Source organism: Corvus hawaiiensis, chromosome Z (genome assembly GCF_020740725.1).
Source record: "Corvus hawaiiensis isolate bCorHaw1 chromosome Z, bCorHaw1.pri.cur, whole genome shotgun sequence".
Classification (NCBI taxonomy): Eukaryota; Metazoa; Chordata; class Aves; order Passeriformes; family Corvidae; genus Corvus; species Corvus hawaiiensis.
The window spans coordinates 65,599,127-65,622,603 of NC_063255.1; the positions used below are offsets into that span (position 1 = coordinate 65,599,127).

At 38.0% G+C, this 23,477-nt stretch overlaps 1 protein-coding gene across 7 annotated transcripts in view; it reads right to left on the bottom strand.

Annotated features, from left to right (window-relative positions):
- Nucleotides 1–201: 201 nt before the first annotated feature.
- Nucleotides 202–23,477, bottom strand: part of JAK2 (Janus kinase 2) — a 96,019-nt gene continuing 72,743 nt past the window's right edge. For 6 of the 7 annotated variants that reach the window (XM_048291094.1, XM_048291093.1, XM_048291098.1 and 3 more), the window contains 11 exons: nucleotides 22,968–23,095; nucleotides 22,066–22,204; nucleotides 20,635–20,786; nucleotides 19,476–19,626; nucleotides 19,070–19,206; nucleotides 17,651–17,840; nucleotides 16,629–16,753; nucleotides 11,162–11,334; nucleotides 10,119–10,236; nucleotides 6,539–6,652; nucleotides 202–4,344 (listed from right to left, as the gene is read on the bottom strand). In XM_048291094.1, the coding sequence (XP_048147051.1) occupies nucleotides 4,237–4,344; nucleotides 6,539–6,652; nucleotides 10,119–10,236; nucleotides 11,162–11,334; nucleotides 16,629–16,753; nucleotides 17,651–17,840; nucleotides 19,070–19,206; nucleotides 19,476–19,626; nucleotides 20,635–20,786; nucleotides 22,066–22,204; nucleotides 22,968–23,095 (1,535 nt within the window). In that variant the 3' untranslated portion in view covers nucleotides 202–4,236. The remainder of the gene's footprint in view (nucleotides 4,345–6,538; nucleotides 6,653–10,118; nucleotides 10,237–11,161; nucleotides 11,335–16,628; nucleotides 16,754–17,650; nucleotides 17,841–19,069; nucleotides 19,207–19,475; nucleotides 19,627–20,634; nucleotides 20,787–22,065; nucleotides 22,205–22,967; nucleotides 23,096–23,477) is intronic. The other variant, XM_048291099.1, reaches the window with a different exon arrangement.

Sequence of the window (23,477 nt, forward strand, 5' to 3'; positions counted from 1 at the left end):
CTTATTGTTTAGGTAACACCTTTAACTTTGATACATCTAAGTTTCTTCCAAAGGATAAATGCTTCATATGGCTATTCTAAGAGGGTTAGGAAGTGCTGTGCTGTAACTCATCAAACAGAACAGCTGCCTTCAGCAGTGATCTAAACACCAGTAACAAATTTTAGATAGTGTACAGAAGAAAATGCTGGCAGGCATGTGTAATTCATTGTATTCAGTTATTTTATTTTCACTATCCAAACGCGAAAGAAACACACAGTTAAGTTTCAGGTATGGATTACACAGTTTTCTAAAAATATTCCTTTCATGTTCTCTTCAATAAACCATGTGTTCAAATGTTTACATTTCAATCATAAGTAGCAGATATCTTCTCCTCCCTGCTCCCTACCACCAAGGGACTTTTTCTACTTTAATATAAAGTACTGTAAACCTCTTATTCAAAAAGAAAAATTCAGAAAAAAAACTTCTTAGTCAAACACCTTTTCAGAATTGTTGTCTGGCACGGCACAACATTTAGAAGTTTCTTTTGGTATAGTAATTACTGAAATTTTTTCAGCCAGGTTAGGTGTCTGTGAATATTTTAGAATTAAGGCAGACAATACACACTTTAGAAATATATTAGCACATATTTGTCATGGTATGGCATTTTCAGTAGACATTGGTTTTTCATAATTCATTGTGCATTTCACATTTCAGAAAGCGTCTACTGTGCTGAACATCATCCTTCTTCCTTTAGTCTTGTTCTTCTACACTTCTACTTTTGCTCTCAGAACTCTATCCTGTAGGTATTTGTGATCCTACATTCCTGAAAAGCTTGCTTTCTTTATGCAAGAGTTACATTTCTTCATACTTAATACAGTAACATCTTTTCCCATACATTTCAAGGCAGCTGGTCAACATCTCAACTAAATGCAACAATTAAAAATTTAATTTTGGGGGAAAAATATAATTTTTACATATATTTTCACAGTTGTATTCATCAGTACATTTAGCAACAATTATCTAAACTATGGAAGCTTTTAACCAGTACTAGGACTTGACAAGAACACGGGTTTCTTCTCCTGAAAATTCATTTCTCCTCTGGCTTACTACATGACTGTTGCAGCTTTGTGAAATACTGTGTGGAATATATTTTAAAACTAACTTTGAAACTTAACATATTTATGCTGATAGACAACAAACCAATACTACACAACACAATACTTGATTGCAGAGATTCTGTAAGATATATTGTGCACTTATAAAAAATTCTTTCACTTCAAATATAAGTGCAAAGCAGTAGTTAATATTTTAATTCTACACGGTAGTAGCAGTCAGGTATACATAAACCAGCACTTTTTCTACCAACAAAACCAAACAGCATTTTTGAAGTGCATAATGATTACACTAAAGCATGACAAATGCAATGCCAACTGAAGACAGTTTCTAAAACAAAGTACTTAGTCTACTGATACAAAGGCTATGTAAAAATATGACATTATCAATGCTACTGTAGATCTGAAAGCTTTCAAAATACAAAATACAGTGTTTTTTGGTGGTGGTGTTTGTTTTTTCTTTTTAAGGTTAAACAACTGGCAGTACCAAATTAAGCAAGTTACTACACTTACATCCTCAACAGCTTTTTGAGAAACCCACTGGGTCTGCTCTGGGACCTAAATATCAACACTGCAGATGACTATATATCCCCCAAGTCCTAAGCACTACTAGGTCCTATTCTTCCAGCTACAAACATTCATCCCAAATGATCAAGCCTTCTGCACAGGCCTCTGGTTGTCAAAAAAGACTGTCTCTGACCAACAGCACACAATTACACTGCAGTGTAAAGATATGGCTTTCTCTAAAAATGATCTCATATTAAAAGTAAAAAAAAATAAAACTCCACAAGACACTTAAAAATCATCCTTGAGTTCACCACTACATTTATGCAATCAAATAGACTATGTAATTAGTCATACTGTTGTAGAACAAGAAAAAGACCTTTTATTCACTTGAAAAATTAGCAGACTGGAAGATTTCTTCATTGCATTACACAAACTTCCCTGAGATTTTTACATAAATTATGTTTAGTCTACTATGTATTTGAAACCAGTGAGCTATTGCGTGTCATACACTGCAAATTTTACATAATTCCTGCATATGTTATCCAGCTGAAATGCTGTCTCGATGCTTTAAAGCTTTATCTCCTTTGTTACAAAACACATGTACACATAACTGAGACTACAAATGCGAAGACATTTTTTGCAAAAAATTTCAAATCCTCAAAGCAATGTATAGAAATTGAGAAAACATGTTAAGTTGAACAAAGGACTTCAAAGTTCTTTTCAGCTTAAAAACTGACTGTGAAATTAGTTTGAAAAATCATTTATGCAAATGCTTGGAGGCAAGAACACTAGCAGAAATAGTTCTAAATGCAATGGGCAGAGAGAAGGCTGATGCTGCTCTCCCTATTTAGCACTCTCTTGTGCTATAAAATAGTAGTTTTGTAGGAGTGATTGTGGGAGAGAAACATCACAGTTGTACAAAATACTGCTATACTGGCACTATGTTACACTAAGGATTTTTTTTTTTTACATTTTTTTAAAAGTTGAGGTTCTTCAACCTCTGATAAGATGGGTGTAGTTAACCACAAATTTTAAGGAGGCCCCACAGTGAAAGTAACCTCTGTTTAACTAACTCACTGCCACAAATTTTAAAAATGAGCACTTCATTTTAAATATAAATCTGGATGTCAGGTCAGTTTGCCAAGCTGTATATCCCCTTAACTGAACTTCTCTCAGCAGAAGTCCAAGAAGAACAAGCATTTTACTTTGCAAACAATAATGCTTAAGTAAAAACAAACAAGATTATTTGAACTAAAAAATAAACAAACCCTGCAATTATACTACTTTGAGATATGAGATTATCCCCAAGTTTTATGCCTCAAGGCAAAACCGAAGTGTTCTCTTGTCCAAAAATTTTTGTTACTTATTTCAAAAGCTGAATTATACAGCATTCAGGTAGCTCTTATCTCCTTCCAGCTCTCAGTAACTGGAATCATGTCCTTGCCCTCCGCTGAGTGCGGAGCAATTGCACTTGTAACTCCTCCTTCCAAATAGTCTCATTCTGGGTATTACCACAGAACGGAATAGGCTTGGGCCACTTCAATACAGAACAGGCTTCATCTGGTTGTGACTGGCCATATCAGATATTGAGTTGTAAGTATTCTTTTTCTGTGCTGGAAGGAAGATACTAAGATGATCATCTTAACAGTGAAGTGAGGAATTGTGAAAGTGAGGGCATTTTCTAGGTTTTTAATCCTGCTTTGAAAGTTCCCATTCATAGATATACTTATGGATGCATGAAAACTACAAAGACGGAAAGAAAAAATGAGCAGCATTTAAAAGCAGTATGTTTATCTTTTCCTTATTTAAACTGAAGACACTGCCTTGTGTAAAATGAATTCACTTCTATGTGTTATCACTGCATCTTCAATTCTATAAAGGCAATCTAATACTCAAGGGAAAAGAAGAGTAAGAAGAAAAGGATAAACATCTATGCTTTTTCATTTTTAAATTATAATTTTCACATGGATTAGTAGATTTTCTGTCTCCCCCAATTAAGCACAATTTGCTCCCTTTCCCTCAAAATACTTACAGCACACCACACAGCCTATTACATCTCTTTGGATATACTGCTGGCTGATAACTGATTCAGACAGGCACATTGAACAGCTTCTGTTTTGTTACACAGAGAAGCCAGTTCTGCATCAACACTGAAAAAATCATGAAACTGTATTTACAGACAAAAGTCTTTGTGCAACACACAAAACAGGGTGCCAAGTCACTATACACTCAGTGTAAAAGTATTTCTAGAAGTCTTTTCTGGGCATCTCCATTTCAACAAGGAAATACACTGGGTTTTTATCTCTTAGTTTCATCACATTTTGAGTCACCTCTTTTTTGTATTGCCAAGTAAGGCAAATAATGGTGTTGCTGAACGACTACTCATTATTTAATTTAGAAAAATAATTTCTTTCCCTACTGAGAATTTCAGCACGTTCTCATAGTAACAAATATATCCTGATAAAAAAGCCCTAGCAGGATTTCTCAGTAGTCAGATTGAGATAGGGTATTTGCCACACAGATTTTACTTCCAGCAAGCATAAGATGTGTGCACATGTACATATGTCTAATATACACAGCTGACCAAGTACATTTTCTTCTGCATTCCAACTCATCCTCTGAAGGAGGGACAGTTTTCTCATCCACCCATGTTTTCCCTTATATGATCCACTCGCTGAGCAAGATCCCTAAAGGTGGGGCGCTGGGCAACATTATTGTTCCAGCATTCTTTCATGATAGCATAAATCTGGAGAAGAAAAAAAGAAAATTGGTAGTAGGTAAACAGATACCACACATACTTACTTTGAACTGGTCTAAAGAACATCCAGCTTAACTTCATGCTTCCAAACAACAGCTGCAAAAGAGTGTGCATAAACTCTTGCTATACCCTTCAGTTTATGTGCTCGATCCCAGGGATAGCAAGAACTGAGGACAGGTGGCTCTGCAAAAGCTCTTATTATAAAAGACTATTTTTTTTAAAGTTAGCATGAAAATTCACTCAGCTCTTTTTTGAAACTTTTACAAGACTTATGTTATTTTGCTATGTTTTAATATTTTTGCCTGCTCTTTTTTTTTTTGAAAAGTTAAAAAAAATGACATGACAAACACCAGTATGACCAGGAATCAGATTTACAAAGACAGTAATTCTAAATAAGGCTTCCCCTGCAAAGTTAACATACACTTCTCCACATTTATATATTAAATTCTTAATTATTCTTCATATATAATCAGAAATAAGCAAAAAAAAAGTTACTGTGCAAACTAAACCCACTTTGAAATCTATTTCCCCTATAATAGTTACACAGCAACAGTTTTCCTTTTGCCCAGAGATGTACCTGATACCTGGTCTCATGAAACTTGCCAAGCTCTTCACCTGTACTCTTCTCATTAATTCAATCCAGATTGTTACTACCGACTCGTACTTTTAACAGTTTTTCACATGTTGCTTAAGAGAAATCTGTACAGCTACCAGGAAAAAAAGTAGAAACTGTTCCTTATCTTTCAGCAAATTTGAAACACCTGCATTGACCAAGCTGCTTTAGAACCAAGTCTCAAGCAGCTTGTAAGCTGCAAGATAAAGTGCTGTAAGCTGCAGGTATCTGGAAGATTTATTATCTGTGATGACTGGCCTTTCAGGATCAAAAGGGGATGCATACAGTTTCTGACACAGAGACATTTCCATCTTGCTTTGATAGCTGGAGAAATGTCAGCCATTGAAACCTTTGGGTTAGTTACGATACAATTTCAGTAGAACAGATTATGTATTATCTCATACATATGACATTCAGGTTATCTATAAAAAGCCAAACCTTTACAATTCAACAGTTGCTGTACTGGTACATAAAATGCAAGAAAGGCTCTTCAAAGACTTCTATTTCCATTCTCTATACATTTTTTCTTCCCCTGTGGCTTCCTGCCTCACTTGTACCATTTGTTCTCATCTCTACTAAAGCACTTGACCCTGCTGTTTTCTCTTCCGCCAATTTTGAATGGATTATTTCTTGACTTACTCCTAAGTGTGCTTGACTTTAAAGGGATGCAGCAATTAATCTGAGCTGGAAGTTACATACGTAAAAAAACCCAACCCATAATTATTTTACTTCCTTTTTTTTCACTACTGATTCACCTACATAGCCCTACCAGACCAATTTGACTGAACTTGAGTTTGTGCACCCTGCTCTGAACAAGAGAAAACTACAAGACTTAGAAGTGGTAAGAAAGTACTTTTTAAAGCTTCTGGTGTATAAGTAAAACAAAAAGAACACTGAATTAATTTGTGTGCTCTGGGGACAGCTTTACAGCTACACTCCAGTATCTACAAAGTACATGAATACAAATCTGAATTAATATACTTAACTGTGCCCACAATCTGAGAGCTGAAAATGCTTGACAGTGAGTAACATACATGATAAACATGGGCTTTCCATACTTGAGAAGGGAACAGTAACAGAAATGCAATAATCAAGATAAGAAGCTCTTTAAATCATGGAATTAAATGTGAAAAACCTTAGGTAGCTATTAAGATTTTTTGCTAAATATCACAGATTTCAAAAGAATCCATAGTTGACAGCTTTGAATGAGAATCTCTACATGGGACTTACATGGAACAAGTTCTATATACTAATCTTGTTGCCTTAATACATATATATTTTTGAAATAGAAGTGTGAGTGCCCAAGTACAGCAGTCAGTCATAATAGTCCCACTTCATATATTTTAGCAAGACTACATTCTGGGCTCCTGAGGCAGTGCAAGCTAAAGAATCAGAAAAGAAATATGATTATACTCATCATGAAACTGATAAAATAACAGCACAGCCATTTCACTTGAATACACAGTTTAGTGGTCCAAGCAGAACAAAATACAAGTTTTGCATTTACCAAGTACTCACCCTAACTGAGCACCTTTCACACTATAGTAATATTTTAACACAGTACTTCACCTCATCAGGGCATCCATCTGGTCTTGGTAGTCGTCCATTATTCTTCAACAGCTCTATCAAATGAAAGACAATCATCTGCCCTTGTTTATCATTGCCAATCATGCGCATGAATTCCTGAAACAAAAGGCCAACCGTAATATATGATCTTTAGAGGGAAAAAAAGAAGCTATAATATTCTTACCAAGCAAAAATTCTGTCTAAGAGTAAGAATAAATAGAACAGTACATAAAAATGATGAAATTATAAATTACATGTCCAGAGAATATATCAATAATTACAGATTTTTTCTGTGTGTAGAATGGAATAATAATATAGACTAGAATAAAATTTAATGATACATACACAATTTACATCACTAAGTGAAAAATCTTTAAAAATGTTGATGATCATCATCTGATGATCTGGCTACCCTGGATAAAGAGGAGGCTGAGAGGCTGAGGTTTTCAAAGACTTCTATGCCTCAATCCTAAATGGCAAGGGCTCCAGGCACGCTGTCCAAGTTGAGAAAGGCAGATGGAGGGACTGAGAGAATGAAGATCCTAAGCCCACTGTGGAAGAGGGTCAGGTTCATGACCATCTAAGGAACCTGAACATGCAGAAGTCTGTAAGACCTGATGCAATTCATTCAAGGGTCCTGAGGGACCTGGGAGATGAAGTTGTTAAGGTGAAGTTTGTGATGACTCAAAAAAGGGAAATATAGCCCTGATTTTTAAAAAGGGGAAAGTGGAAGACATATTTAACTACAAGCTAGTCAGTCTCACCTCTGCCAAGCAAGATCATGGAGCCAGTTCTCCTGCACACTATGCTAAGGCATATGGAAAACAAAGAAGTGACTGGAAACAGACAGCATGGCTTTACTAAGGGCAAAAATTTTTGCCTGAGAAATTCTGGTGACGTTCCATGATGGAGCTACCTGGACTAATGCAGAGTGTTTGACACTGTCCTGCAGGAGATCCTTGTCCCTAAATGGGAGGGACATGGGTTTGATGGATGGATGACTCAGTGGATAAAGAACTGGCTGGATGGCTGCACTCAGAGTTGTGGCCAACAGCTCACTGTCCACGGGGAGAGCAGTGACAAGTGGTGTCCCTGAGGGGTCAGTACTGGGGCCAGCGCTGTTCAGCATCTTTGTAGGTGATGTGGACAGTGGGACTGAGGGCACCCTCAGCATGTTCACTGACAGCAGCCTGTGTGCTGCAGCTGACACACTGCAGGGAAGGGATGCCGTCCAGAGGGGCCTGGACAGGCTGGAGAGCTGGGCTTGTGCAAACCTCATGACGTTCAACAAGGAGAAGCACAAGGTTCTACACCTGGGTCATGGCAATCCCAGACACACCTACAGGTTGGGAGGGGAAGTGATTGAGAGCAGCTGCTGATTGAGAGCAGCCCTGTGGAGAAGGACTTGGGGGTGATGGTTGATGAAAATTCAATATGAGCTGGCAATGTGCACTGGCAGCCCAGAAAGCCAAAGGTGTCCTGCATCCAAAGCAGCGTAGGCAGCAGGGCCAGGGAGGGGATTCTGTCCCTCTGCTCTGCTCTGGTGAGATCCCACCTGCAGTGCTGCATCCAGCTCTGGGGTCCCAACACAGGAGGAACATGGAGCAAGTCCAGAGAAGGGCATGAGGTTGATAAAAGGACTGGAGCACCTGCCCTACAAAGACAGGCTCAGAAAGCTGGGTCTGTTCTGCCTGGAGAAGGTTGCATGGAGACCTCACAGCAACTTTCCAGTATCTGAAGGAGGCCTGCAGGGAAGGTGGAGAGGGACTCTTGCAGGAACTGCAGTGATAGGGCAATGGGTACAAATGGGTACAGTAATGGGTACAAACTGAAAGGGGAGAAATATAGGTTGGATATTAGGAAGAAATTCTTTACTGTGAGGGTGGTGAGGCACTGGAACAGGTTGGCCATAGAAGCTGTGGCTGCCCCATCCCTGGAAGTGTTCAAGGTCAGGCTGCACAGGGCTCTGAGTAACCTGGTCTACTGGAGGTGTCCCTGCCCATGGCAGGGAGGATTGGGACTAGATGATCTTCAAGGTCCCTTCCAATCCATAACATTCCATGCTTCTGTGATTAATTAGTTTTAAAAGGATAAAATTTACAGGTGACTCTAAAGAGCTCTCTGAAACACTGAAACAATTTAATGCTTTGAAAAATGCCAAACAGAAAACAGGTATTATCATGCTGATGTATAAAAAACGGTTAGCAGGACTAATCAGTAACTACCTGGCAGAAAAATTATTATAATTAAAGCCATCGAAAATGGCTTAGATAAACCTTGCTGTCCAAAAACCCAAAATAAGCTAAAAAGCAGATTAAAACCTCACTCAGACTGCCAGACATCAAAAGTAAATGAGAATGTGCTATTAGCTGAAATAAATTTCTAAGCACAACATAAAGGAATTATTTTTCCTCCAATGCTACAAAACTTCTTTAATGATCCTTGACATGAAAGTGTGAAACACTTGTTGGTTGAACGTGAAAATGGCCAAGTTGTGAAAACAATGTATAATTATAAAGATTACAAGAGATGAACAGACCACTTTGGTTAATTTTAACGAATTACCTTTTCTTGCTACATACCAATAGCATAACCAACCTGATGAAGTGGTGAATGAACATGTAGAATTCATTCATTCAAAGAATAGTCCATCTGAGCCCATAACTTACTTTTTATCACTTTTCATTTCATAATCCTTCTGAAGAACTCTACGTGTCTGCAACATTCACGTTCTTACGCTGGAAGAGCTGTCTTGAGTTCTCCCCTAATATCTCTGATAGCTCATTGTATGAAATTACTAAGAGGTCCACTGAGGCCAGTGCAGAGGTATCCCTCAAGTGCATTTTTGCCTATCATCACTATTCAGCTCTCAAAACCACCTTTGCCAGGATTGAGCCTCTGGCCAAGGGTAAGGCCAGCTCCAGTAAATACGGAACCCTCAGCTCTCCTCTGTTATGCCTATGGAGAACTGCTAGGTGTAAGATCATGTACCTTATTTTCAAGTAGACAACTGCTAATAGTATCTTTCTTCACCCACTGTAAACTTGTATTTAAGGACACCTGTCAACAGTCTACAAAAAGCCACTCCTTTTCCTTCTTGAACTTCACTAACTAACTTGGGTTCTGCTAACATAAAATACCTTTAAGTTACCTTATTTAAGTTAACTTAATTTGTATGTATTTGTTTGGCTCAACCTTACATTTGGAACAGCATTAAAAATAAATGTCATGCAATGGAATGGCTGCATCTAGGATAACCTTCCACGAAGTATGGGAAAGAATCACCTATAATAAGAGATTTTAAAATCTTTTTCAAGCAGAAGTTACAGAATGTATAAGGTATGCACAGACTATGAAATAATTTTCAGATCTTCTTTCCTTCTTATGGCTTGATAGCAGTACCTTTCAGTTACTGCTTCAGACTGGATGTTGGCTTGTAAACACCAAGGTATCTCCAGAAAAGAACCAGTAAATATAAAAGGATCAGTAAATATCAACCTATTGAGGTACACGACAATCTATATATTTTAGAAAATTTAAATAAACAAACAAATTCTCTGAAAATCATTAACTGTATACTTACAGCTGGTGGGCTTTTGCTTTTGTCAATGTAGGTGAAGAGTTCATACAAGACCACACCAAAGCTCCACACATCTGAGGCCACAGAAAATTTGCTTTCTGTCAGAGATTCTGGAGCATACCTGCAACACACAGTACCAGGAAAATTGCTCTCCTTAACATGCGTAAATTTGATTTGGGTATATTTGTTTCAGTAAGACATATTTCTTTTTCATGAGTAAGTATTCTTTACTCATAGATATTAGCACGTTCTCGTTTCCCTTCAATACCTTCAATTAGTAACTATTTAATAATAGTTAATTGGTTTTGAAAACCAAATCGACCTTAAACAAACACAGTTAGTGATAACTATAACCAAGTTTGATTTTTTTCCCAACAAGACTGTAGATATATTTTTATCTGTAGTGCAAGTAAACAAGAATTTGATGTAATAAGATCTACAAAGAAAGACAATTGTAGCCTTCCATCGCTTTCACTGAGCTTTGAACTGTGTTGCAGGCACTTCTGGAATTAAACTGTACATCTCCAGTAACATCTACTAAGATGCCATTTTCTATCATTTATTCTTTAGGTAAACAAGGCCTGAGTCAGAATTAAAATATAGTCTAAAATCAGATGTATGGAATGGCATTTTCTTTTGGGGTCTATCCAACAGATCTCAGCTGGAAGACATGAATGTCCAGTGTTTAGGGAACTAGAAGGCCTAAAAATTTGAAAGCATCCAGATGAATAGGCCATTTTAGATTTCCTTTATCTCTAAATACATTTTCTGTTGGATACTATTTCCTTTAAATAAGTACTTTTTAGGGTTTTGTTTTCGGTATTTTTCTGGGGTTTTTTTTTTTTGTTTTTTTTTTTTTTTTTTTTTACATATGTTGGAAAGTAGATGCTACTCTGTGAAGTGAAATATCATGCATGTGACTTTCACAGTGCTGGAAAACTGATGAGGAGCTTCCAACTAAGAATTCCACAACATGCAAAATAAATTGGATGAAATGGCAAAAACTGAAAACATGCCATGATTTCACATGCCAAAAGAAGACTTACCAAAAAATAGGACTTTCACCAGGTTCTTTCACTTTGTAGTATTCTTTGTCTTGTGGCAAGACTTTTGTCAATCCGAAATCTCCAATTTTAACTCTGTTCTCGTTTTCCACCAAGATATTTCTTGTTGCTAAATCCCGGTGAACATATCTTTTCGTACCCAGATATTCCATGCCCTAGGTGTACAGGTTACAAACAGAACAGGAAAAGAGTTATTTTTACCATTACATGGCTGCACTTTCCCTAAGAGGATGAATTAACCTCAAAGTTAAAACCAAAAACAGGTTTGTCTTCTCTGAGGAGTTAATTTTTCCAAGCTCAGGGACTTCCCTTAACCGGAGGGAGATAGTCTGAGCCAAGTATTTTTTGATTATGTAGCTGGATAAAAGTTACAGCTCCTTTCTGTGCCCAAATGCAGTTTGCTGGTGTATGCAGAGGGAAAACAAAATTTGGGTTAAGCTACACAATGAGGATGAGAAGCACATGAAAAGACTGTCCAACCTATCCATTTCATTTACACTTTTTTCTTCTTTTTCTGCGTCTTCTTTCCTGATTGCTTCCATGAAACTTTTTATTATGAGTCCTTGAATTTGACAGCTATTCTCTGACTGTATTCCCAACTGTGTGCCTTGTATGGACCATTATTCACCAACACAGTTCTGCTTATTGTTATATTTTCACAGATTGCTGTAACAACAGTGGTCTGAAGCCATGTTGTCTTTTGTTGCTGATGATCCCTTCTTCCCAATGCACCTAATTATTTTCATTAACAATGAAATTTGGAAGAAGCCAGTGTGTGTAGTGGCATTACTAAAACAAGAAGGTCCTGCAGAGACAGTAACAAATGAAGGATTGAAAGTGATGCTGCACAATGTCAAGAGATACCCAACTTACATATGAAAGGAGTCACAAAGCACGTTGTCAGTTTCACAGTTTTATAAGAAAGCATATCCCCCTTTCAACAGAACAGAAAAGTTAAATTACACTAATAGCATCGGTGATCTCAAAAGTTCTGAAAATCAACATTATACTATTCATGCCAAAAGGCTTACTTCTCTAATTTTTTTTTTTTTTTTTTTTTTTTTTTAATGTGAGAAACTTCAGAGTTCGGCTACGAAGTGCAATCTTTCTCTCAGATTCTAGTACCTCCCAGCACCACTGGGTGGCATCGCTGTTCACTCACAGACCATTCCAAAAGTGTGCAAAAATGCCCCATTCCTCACTGCCAATTATCCACTGCCATAAATACCAAACCTAACATCTTCAAAGTGAGGCTTCTGTGCTTCTGGTACAACTAGCCTATGAAAATGCTACAGCTTTTTCTTACTACGATGTACTATTCTGAAAACAGCCCTAACGTTTGATGATAGTAGCTTTTCTGTTAGCCTGGGAAACACCCATTCGAAGACAGACCTTTAATTGAAACAATGCAAATTCTAAGTGGATATCATAATCCTGTGGCACTAGTCTAATAAAGGAGTTTAAATGTGATTTCAAATGTTTCTGTCTTTAAAACTGGGTTCTCCAGCAAGGACACCTGAAACACTTACAACATTAAGAGACGGAAACCCCTTTCCCAGTATAGTAGCAAGGAACCAAACACAGTGAACAACCAAACACATTCATCTCAGGTATGGGCATGCCTTCATTTCTCTCATACACTTCAGAGGAGAGCAGCAAGGAAGAGGTAGAAAGGTTTCTGATCAAAACTCCTCAAGATTACACAGTCACAGAAATGCACAGGAGAAAGATGTGAGATGCTGAAAGAGCAAACACTGTAAGAGAAGCAAAACCAGCTGAAAAACGAAACATGATAAGCTAAATGAAGAAAAAGCATTCAGATCAGGTACTCACTATGTTTATAATTAAGTTGTTTTGGAGTAACAGAATGGCACAGATTAGAGTGAAATCTTAAAGCAATCTATTATAACCTCTACTTTGCAGGTTGTACAGCAGCAACACTCCAAAGCAAGGCACGTACACTGTAACTCTCAGATTTTGCTTTCCTTAGAAGTGAAGACATTTCTTTAAGAGCAAGTTCTAAGCAGATTTCCCACATTTTCATACTGTTTGTCCCCATGGTTTGTCATTATCAAAGCAGGATGTTTTACCACTTAAGTATCTGCAGACTGCATATTTTAGCTCCCTTTCTCTTGGCTGGTGCTTGGTACTTATGAAGTATCTTATCTACTACTTTGATTTCTCACCATCCTAAAGACGTGTAACATTTTGGAAGTTCTTTTATATATGTGTATGTACACACACACTAAGATCTGTTTTTCTTTGTAGTTTCTGAATACAGTTCCTTTCCCAAAGATTTCTGCCATTGTTTGCACAGCCAGCAAAGGCCAAAATTCACCTTCCAGTCCTCCCAACAGATACCTCCGACCAGGGTCCTGAGACATGTTGCCACTGTTGTTTCACCAGGCTTTGAGTGAAAGCCTGAGGACTTCTACATGCTTCACAGATTCTTATGAGAGTGCACAAGGCCAGCACCTTGAGGTCACAGGCTGAGATGGACACAGAATAAAACAGCTAAGTGGCTGCAGCCTTTGTGTGTTCAAAAATCCATGTTGTACCTTTCTTCCGTGAAAGAGCCAGTCATTGCCCTCATAGAGAGTACTTTGCTCAAGCAGAGACTCTTCCAGGTCTCTGCTTGAACAAAGATTGTTTATAGTGACTTACCAGCATAATAACAGTAATTTGTTGCAGAAATAAGTATGAGATAATTTCTTATGCCTGTTAATAGAGAATGACTTCTTGTTTTGTAGACAGATCAGACAGCTCTTCAATGTTCTGAAGCTGTTGGTCATATGTTCAATCCTTTCTCTCTGCAAAAAGACTGACACTTGCTAACATTTTTTGTTTTCCCGCATTCCACACTGCTTGCCCACCAAGGAGCTTCTCATGGAGACTACCCACATTGCTGTGCTTCAGTGAAGCACACGAATAGGTGAGATAAGCTGTTAAGGGTGCAGCATTCCTCTGTACATGCAACAGGTTCAGCAGCTAAAAGGTTAGTCCAGTGTCAACCAGGAAACCAGCAAGCTCTTTTCACAATGTGAAAGTTTGAATGTCAGGAGAAGATCTTGGCTCTGGCAGAGACTCTCCCCTGATTCTTGTCAGACCTTTTCTGTCGATATTGAAGAAGCTAAGTCTTATGATCTTTAATGTGGCAGGGCACAATTACCAGACATAAGAATATCTGTGGCAACATACCCTAAAAAATATCCTCATCCATCCTAGGGTGATGAGGAAGCTGACAGAAGAGCTCACCAAGCCACTCTCCATCATTTATCATTAGTCCTGGCTCACTGGGGACTGACTGGAAACTGGCCAGTGTGACACCCATCCACAGAAAGGGCCAGAAGAAGGATCTGGGAAACTACAGTACTGTCAGGCTCAGCTCGGTGCCCAGCAAGGTTATGGAACAGACCATCCTGGGTGTCATCACACAGCATCTACACGACAGCCAAGGGCTCAGACCCAGCCAGCACAGGTTTAGGAAGGGCAGGTCCTGCCTGATCTCCTCTTATGAGCAGATGACCTGCCTGGTGGATGAGGGGAAGGCTGTGGATGTTGTCTGCCTGGACTTCAGCAAAGCCTTTGCCATTGTCTCCCACAGCGTACTCCTGGCAAAGCTGGCAGCCCATGGCTTGGACAGGTGCACCCTTTGCTGGGTTAAGAATTGGCTGGACAGCTGGGCCCAGAGAGTGGTGAATGGTGCTGCAGCCAGAGGCTGGTCACTAGTCATGTCCTCCAGGGATCTGTGTTGGGCCCAGGTCTGTTTAACAACTTCATTGATGATCTGTGAGGGGATTGAATGTACCCTCAGTAAATTCATGGACAACACCAAGGTGGAGGGGAGTGTTGATGTACTGCAGGGTAGGAGGGCTCTGCAGAAGGACCTGGACAGGCTGGATCCATGGGCTGAATCCAGCAGTATGAGGTTTAACAAGACCAAATGCCTGCACTTTGGCCACAACAACCCCAAGCAGTGCTCCAGGCTGGGGACAGAGTGGCTGGACAGTGGCCAGGCAGAAAAGGACCTGGGGGTGCTGGTGCCAGCAGCTGAACATGAGCCAGGGTGTGCCCAGGTGGCCAAGAAGGCCAATGGCATCCTGGCCTGTACCAGCAACAGTGTGGCCAGCAGGACCAGGGCAGGGATTGTCCCCCTGTACTCAGCACTGGTGAGGCCACACCTTGAGTGCTGTGTCCATTCTGGGCCCCTCAGTTTAGGAAGGACATTGAGCTGCTGGAGCGTGTCCAGAGAAGGGCAGCAAGGCTGGTTAAGGGTCTGGAGCACCAGTCCTGTGAGGAGCAGCTGAGGGAGTTGAGGTTGTTCAGCCTGGAGAAGAGGAGGCTCAGGTGTGACCTTACCACTCTCTACAGCTCCCTGAAAGGAGGGTGTATCCAGATGGGGGTTGGGCTCTTTTTCCAGGCAACCAGTGACAGGACAAGAGGACACAGTCTCAAGCTGCACCAGGGGAGGTTCAGATTGGACATTAGGAGGTATTTCTTCACAGAAGGGGTGATTGGGCACTGCAATTGGCTGCCCAGGGATGTGGGAGAGTCACTGTCCCTGGAGGTGTTTAAGGAAAGACTGGATGTGGCACTCAGTGCCGTGGTGTGGTTGACAAGGTGGTGTTCGGTCATAGGTTGGACTTGATGATCTTACAGGTCTTTTCCAGCCTAGTTGATTTTGTGATTCTGTAATCTTATGTAACCTACTGTTTCCATGTCTTTGATGTAGGTATTGGGAAAAGAAATTAAAAAATATTGCTGGTGCATGCCTTGAGGGGGGGGGTATGGTTGTACTTTTTATTTTTGTCTCTCTCCCCCTCACCCCCATTTGTTTTTCCTTTTCCCAAACATCTAAACATGCAATGAAATCTCAGGTGTCTCTAGTTTCTTATATCTAAAGCATAATTACAGAATAAAACTAGGGAAGGCATAAGCCCTCTAAGGAAAATGAGATACCACAAGAAAGATCAGATGTTTGTACTGCTTTTCAGGATTTTATGAATGATGTTCAGTACCAAATAATTTATTACAGGTTTGGGCACTTCTACGGCCCCTAGCTCTGCATACAGAAATCCTTGCTCTTACAGTTTCAAGTAAATATATATATATATATATATATATATATATGTTTTTATGGTGTTTTTTTAGCGGAATGTCAACATTCTGAAAATTCTGTTATAGAATGTCACGGACAGGTTGCCTGAGTGAGTATATTAACTCCTACAATATTTCATTTCCAGTCGCCTTAGTGACAAAAGAGAGTATATTCTGCCTCAGTCAGCAGATAGGCCAGTCTCAGCATCCTGTATTAAGATACTGAGAAGTTATGAACATATATTGCTACCTTTTTTTAGGGTTATGTGGTGCTAGCAGCCCAACAGCATTATAAAAGATATACCAAAACAACAATTTCATTGAAAGATGTATATAATTTGAAATGCCCTACCTTGCATATCTGAGATGCATACAGCAAAAGCTTCTTGTGGTCCAGCCTCTCCTTGTGTTTCTGCAGATAATCTCGTAAACTTCCATATGGTAAGTATTCCATAATTAATCTTAGATTCCTACGTCCTTTTACAACAATAATGAAAAATGCAAATGTACTATATTCTGTAATTTTCCAAAGACAAGTTTTTAAATATAAGTATTTTAAAATATCTATCAATAGCCATAATACAAAATGGACTTAACACAAAAATATTAATTTATGATCTATACATCACTATGCAATTTTTCATATATTAACTCATTATGCCACTTATTTAAACTTAGCAACAATGTGGATATGCTTGATAAATTAATGTATCACTAATCAACATCATCTCATCAATACTTCAGCTACTATTGCTAAGGCAAAGTAGAAGTCTGTATGTCTGTCTTGTCAAGATGAAACTGAGAATGGCAAGTGATACTGACTTGTCACCAATTTTACCATCTTTCAAAACAGCCCTATTTGGAACTGAAGATTATTTTTTTTACAGTAAGATCCTGGGCAGAGGTAAAACCCATGCTTTACTTCATCATCTTAAATGGCATCATCAATTCACTCAAACAGATCAGTTTCTGAAACTTTTTCCTGTATACTCTTTTATTGTATAGGCTATACAAAAATTGGTAACACCCACTCTGAAATATTACATTGAGGAAAAAAAACAAGAACAGTTAAAAAATTGTGCATTCTCCCACTTAAACCCTAAATTATTTTCAAGGAAAACTTTTTTGCTTTAAAAGAAAGAAACTGGGCAAATAGTTAAAGTTATTCTCTAAATTAATCAAATTCTGCAATGAGGTGACTGAATCAACATCCACCTTGTACTGAGATGTGGTATACAACAGACGTTACTTCCTTTGTTCTGTACTCTCTAAGTCCTGGTAAATTTAGGACAAGTCAGTGACTGTCATAAACACTACCTCTCTGAATTTCTCAGTATGCATATTTAGGTGTACTCAATATACTAGTATACATACCTGCACTGTAGCATACTCCTTTGTATTTAACGATGTTATCATGCTGCAGAGATTTAAGTATTTCAATTTCTCTTTCAAAGTCCCTAAGGTGCTCTTCAGTGCTATGTTGCAGCTTTTTCACAGCAACCACCTCCCCAGTATTATCCTGCAGCGGGTCATACCGGCACATCTCAACACTGCCAAAATTTCCCTATGTCACAAATGGAAACACTTGGGAATTAAAAACATGCCCACACCATTCCCTCTTTGTGTTTCTTAGTGTACATGTTTGTTCATGTAGAGTGTAGTTTTTGTTCAGAGCTCACTGTACTAAGCATTAAGATGATGTGATTAATTATTTAAGTGAAATGCCTGAAATTTCCCTGACAGAAAAAAATGCAGGATCATGGGTAACAGTTGCAAAAGAAACATATTCCATGAAAGGACGCAGACAGAACAGGAAACAAAGACAAGGAAAGGTGGTGATGTGTATCTATTTTCTATCTTTCACAAATTTCCACTTCCACTGGCATAATCCTTTTCCTGCACTTGCATAAATCCCTTTGTCTTGGTTCTTAATTCTGCTCTTTTTCTTTTTGGCTCCTCTCCCATTTGTTTCAATGCTCTGTTTTCATCTTTCTCAATTTATATTGTCTTTTATCTTCTTTTATGCAGCCATGACCTACCACTCTGTTGTTCTCCCTATGCTACGCTATCACAATCAACAACCAACCACCTGCAAACAGAAGTAGTTCTGCTACTTCACTTTCAGGCTGCTTCAGTACTTGAAGCCAAAGGAATATACAGCTAGCATGTAAAAACCAAATAAAACAGCAAAGAACCATTCTAGTAAAATAGTGCTTGGTGAAGATCTGCCAGCTGCACTTGGTCAGCTGTCTAGGTATGCTTTCACACAGCCAGGCTGCAACGGCTTAAAAAGCTAGTAACCAAATGCTGATTTCTAAAGGCAAAAAAGTTCAAGGCCTACATATATCTCAAAGACATGTATTTTCCTTTTGAATTTAGAGACTTTATATTCAGACTTCTCAGAATATTCACGCACAAAACCCCCAACCCCACTAGTTTTGTGCAAGACTGCTCCAGAGCGTTGTTAACTGAATATCAACTGTGTGTGTATATATCTGTATATCTATGTATCTATATAAGGATTATGTCAGGCAGCTCTTCATTACTGAAAAATACTTTAGCCTTTTGGTGTGACTGGATTCATTGTGGAGGTCAGCTAATTTTCTTCTGTGTAAGGATACTGTGAAAGTGAAAAAAGAGCACAAAGGAATGGCACACATTGCTCAGATATGACTGAAATTCACAACTTCTAAAATAAAAGTTTCACTGTAAATAATGTATATGGGGTCATCAAAAGTCAACTGAAAACCATAGTTATTTCCTAAACTATCACAGATTTTTGAAACATCTTACCTTGCCAAGCTGCTGTAAAAACTTAAGATGTCTTTCTTCAAATTGTGTTGGGTCCCGATCTTCAAAAGCACCAGAAAATCCAAGTGCTCCAATTCTCATATTTGGCAACATATCACTTTCTGTCAATAGCTCATAATCTGAGAGGCAGAAGGAAGAAGGGAAGAAAGGGAACAGAAGGCAGAAGGCACAGAGTAGTGAACAAGAGAAGGAATAGCCTTATTACAATCATGGCATGTTCTACTTTTGTTTGGCATACTTCAAGTTCAGCAGAATATTGACAGCCACCTTTATTTCTATATAGTAATTTGCAGTCAAAGACAATGATGTATTGCAAAAAACATACTAAAAAGAAAGTGAACCAGTAGGAATAAGCATTCTTTTTGATCCTGTTGTATCACAGACTCACCTGGAGTGAACAAACTATTCAAATCACGTATAATTGCTCTAAAAGAAGGCCTGAAATCTGGCTCATAATCCATGCAGTTGTTTATAAGGTTTGCAAGTTCTGTCCAGTTGGGGGCAGGAAGCTGGTGCCTATCTTCATAAAACTGTAGTTTCTGGAATTAAACCAGTAAGTAATTGTACATTTTACAACCATGAAGAGTTGCAGCAGCCTTAACAGTCTCACCAGAGTAGCCAAAAATTACAGCTCTAAACCTAGACTTGTTATCTCATCAAATGTACATCTAACCGATTTTCATCAAAAGCAAGGCTGGTATAATTTAGAGTGATCAGTTCAGAAACTTCCAGTCAGTTACTGGTGGAAGATAAGAAGATAGAGAAAGATGAGAAAAATGGTGTCTCCTTTATTGGTAATTTCATAAATCCTCAACTGGATAGGTCCAGAGGAAAATTCTACTGACCTATGAGCTGGCTGAGCGCACAGCTGTGAAAAGCTCTGTGAATATTACAAAACAATGTAGGGCAATTTCTGAAATACTTAGATATCTATAAGCTAGGTCTAGGTAAACCTTGGAGGTTCTTGTCAGAGCTGATTAAAATACCTGAGAAACCAGATCAGGCTTTATGGGAAGGTTACAGTACCTTTATAAAAATAATACTACCAGTATTTTTCTATCATAGTGAAGTATTCTTTTCGCTTCCAACTAAAGAAGCAAATACATATGATACAATATTTTTATGGAAAATGTCTCCCCTCCATCTTCTGCCCCTACCTGAGATAAAAGTTAACATTTTTGGTTTAGCTAAAATAGTAGAACTGTTGGAACACACAAAGTGCTACTGTATTTAAGATGTTCAGTTACTAGAATGTCAACTAAAATCCACGCATACTTTTTGTTTAAAGTGACACACTGCTGCAAGAAAGCAATAAAAATATGAACTAGATAATACTGAAAATTCTGTACTTTGTTCCCCTAAAAATAGAAACAAACAACGTAAAAACAAACTTCAAATAATCTCTTCTGATTATTATCTACAAGCAAAAATGTCTTTTTCCTACAGTGGTCATAGGCCACACCACTGCTGATGTGGTTACAACAGCAGATGTTCTAAATTAGAAATGTTCAAAGAATTGCTATGACTGCAGACCCAGTAATACTTACTCTTGAAGAATCCAGTGCGCTCAGTGGTTTGTCTCCTCCACTGCAGATTTCCCACAAAGTGGTACCAAAACTCCATTTGTCTGTAGCTAGGCTTAGTTGTTTGGGATTCTCAATACATTCAGGAGGAACCCATGGTATTCTCTCAAGAAGAACTGTGCAATCACACAAAGGAAACTTGTTAAGACGAATAATAAAACCAGAAAATTCCCTAACATTTGGTAAAAATTACTTCAGTATACATAGGTATTTCACTCTGTAATGTACTATTAATACTTTTCCAAGTATTTGTTCCCACCTAAAAAATCAAGTTATGGAACACGGACAAAAATACAAACTGTATTTGTGAATCAGAATGGAGGACCATTAGTTTTACTGTAAAATAAGCCTAAAAATAAAATTGCCTTAACATAATTTCCATGTTACATTGTTTCTCTGATTTCTGTATTTCCCCCAACATTACCAAGACTTAATGGCTACCACAGAGAACCAAGATGTCAAAGAGTAAAAAGTACTTTGATAGTGGTTGGCATATTATGGCACAGCAAAAGGCACCATGAAAAAGAGTTTTACACTATCTGATTTTTAAGCTATTGCTATTGACTGTAGTAACAAATTAAAACATTGGATTGTACTGGTTCGGATTTAGAGCTCCTTAAAATGATATCTCGTAAGAATAACGTAAGCTTTACATTAAAACACAGAGAATTTAAATAGTTTACTGGCAAATAATGACACTGCATTAATTATAGGCTGTTAGATACATTATTTCTTTAGACATCTATAAAAGTACCAAGCATAAAGTGTTTTTATAAGACGGAAAGACCACAATAATAATAGTAAGGTTACTTCCACCATTCCATTAGCATAACAATCTTGCAGACACTTTCAATTTAATTAATTTTGCTGTTTATAAAGCATTGGAGCAGTCTTAACGGTGGATGATAATCCAATATTTTTAATATCATCAACTGACTCCAGGTATTCACCAAGAAATGCACTGAAGATGCTTTTTAACTGCCAGTCAGCATTTTCAAAAGTGCATTTGTTTTCACTTCTGAAAGTTCCTGCAAGCCATAAAATACTTGATCAAGGACACTAAATTCAGCAGCTATCTGCAAAGGCAACAGACTATATTATACACTTACAATATAATATAACAACAGTACTACCAATGAAAAGAAACGGAAAATGAGAACAGCGGGGAAAAAAGGTCACACAATTGAGAATTTATTTCCTGTAATTATTTGCTAATAAAAAAGATACACTCAAAACTGCTTGGCTAGGACTACAGAGATAATTATAAAATGACAGATAAATCAAGGAACTTACTATAACAGAATTATTTTAGATGGTGGTCAGAAAAAAACCCCAACCCCAAACTTATTTTTCAAGTCAGAAGCAATAAACAAGAAAGATAATGCAAAGACTTACTATCTCTTGGCAGAACTGTAATACTGATGCCAGGATCACTTAGCTTTATAAATGGAAGGTTTCCAGACTTCCTGTCTTCCTCTCTGATAAGCAAGATGTTTTTTGCACAGACATTCCCATGAACAAGGCCTTTATCCTCCTATAAACAGAAATGCGTATTTTACATACTGACAAAAGAAGTCTTACTGTTGAAGAGATATTTAAAAACAAATACTGTATAGCATGAGGGAAATACCAGCAAATAAAATAATGATAAAATAATAATTAAGTTGATCAAACTTCAGGCACCTCACTAATTTCTCTCAAAGTTACAGTTTTCAGCCAATTTTCATTATCTTCCTGAAGTCTGAAACAATTTGATACGTGTTAACGCAGCAGAATACTCATCCATCCATTTAAAATTAATGTAAGAACATTTAAATTCTGTTAAAGGAAAGACTTATCTAGATATCCTGTCTTGAATAATGGCCTTTGTGTTGAACTAGAAAGACTCTAAGGTTGAGACCTAATGCCCAAGAAGAATGCACTAGGAGTGTGAGGAGTACAGTGTTTTCCCCTCCCAGTGGTTAACACCATGAGGAAATAGTTTATGTTCAGCTTCATGAGCCGAGGTGGGAAGTCCAGAAAGGACTGATTTGTGGAAGAGACGGGGGGAAAGTATTAGTGGAAATCTGTTTATATTTCACACTGAAACATAAAGCATGAAAAAATAATGGACATTCAACTACACTTTGTGCAAGACACAAAGTCTTTCTCTGGGTATCTACTAAATAGCTGGTATATGCCCAACCTATTATCAAACACCCTCCAGAGTTTCAAGAATTCAGGCAATAGCTCAGCCTTTCTAAATGCATTAGTCTGAATCACTTGAATTCAGCCAGTAACAAAACTGAACCACTTACCAGAAAATGCATGGCTAATGCCAACTGTTTGGCTACTTCCAGCTTCCACAAAATATTGATATTATTTTTGTTCTTTTTCAAATATGTGTCCAAGGATCCAAATTTTACATATTCTTGTACAAGGATGTCTGATTCATAATGATAAAGAGAGTTACAATTAAAACCAACAGCAAACAATGAAATTTCAGGACACATTCATGACTCTAGTACTACTCCTTTTTTGATACCTTTTTGGTGATCTAACTTTAAGTTTCAACCTCTGTGGTATCTGAGTATTGCCACAAATACTCTATGTTCTTTATACTTCTGCAGGGTGTGGAAGTTCACCTGATTCCTTCTCAAATGCAAAGTTACTAGATTTAATCTTTTAGGTTTAATTATTTAGATTTAATCTTTTACAGATTAGGTAAAAGTCAGTGACCATCTTTTCACCCTCACCTGAAAGGCACAATAACGTAAATGCTTATGAAGCATAGTAGTGTACAGCACTATCAATGTGGTAAGCTGAGT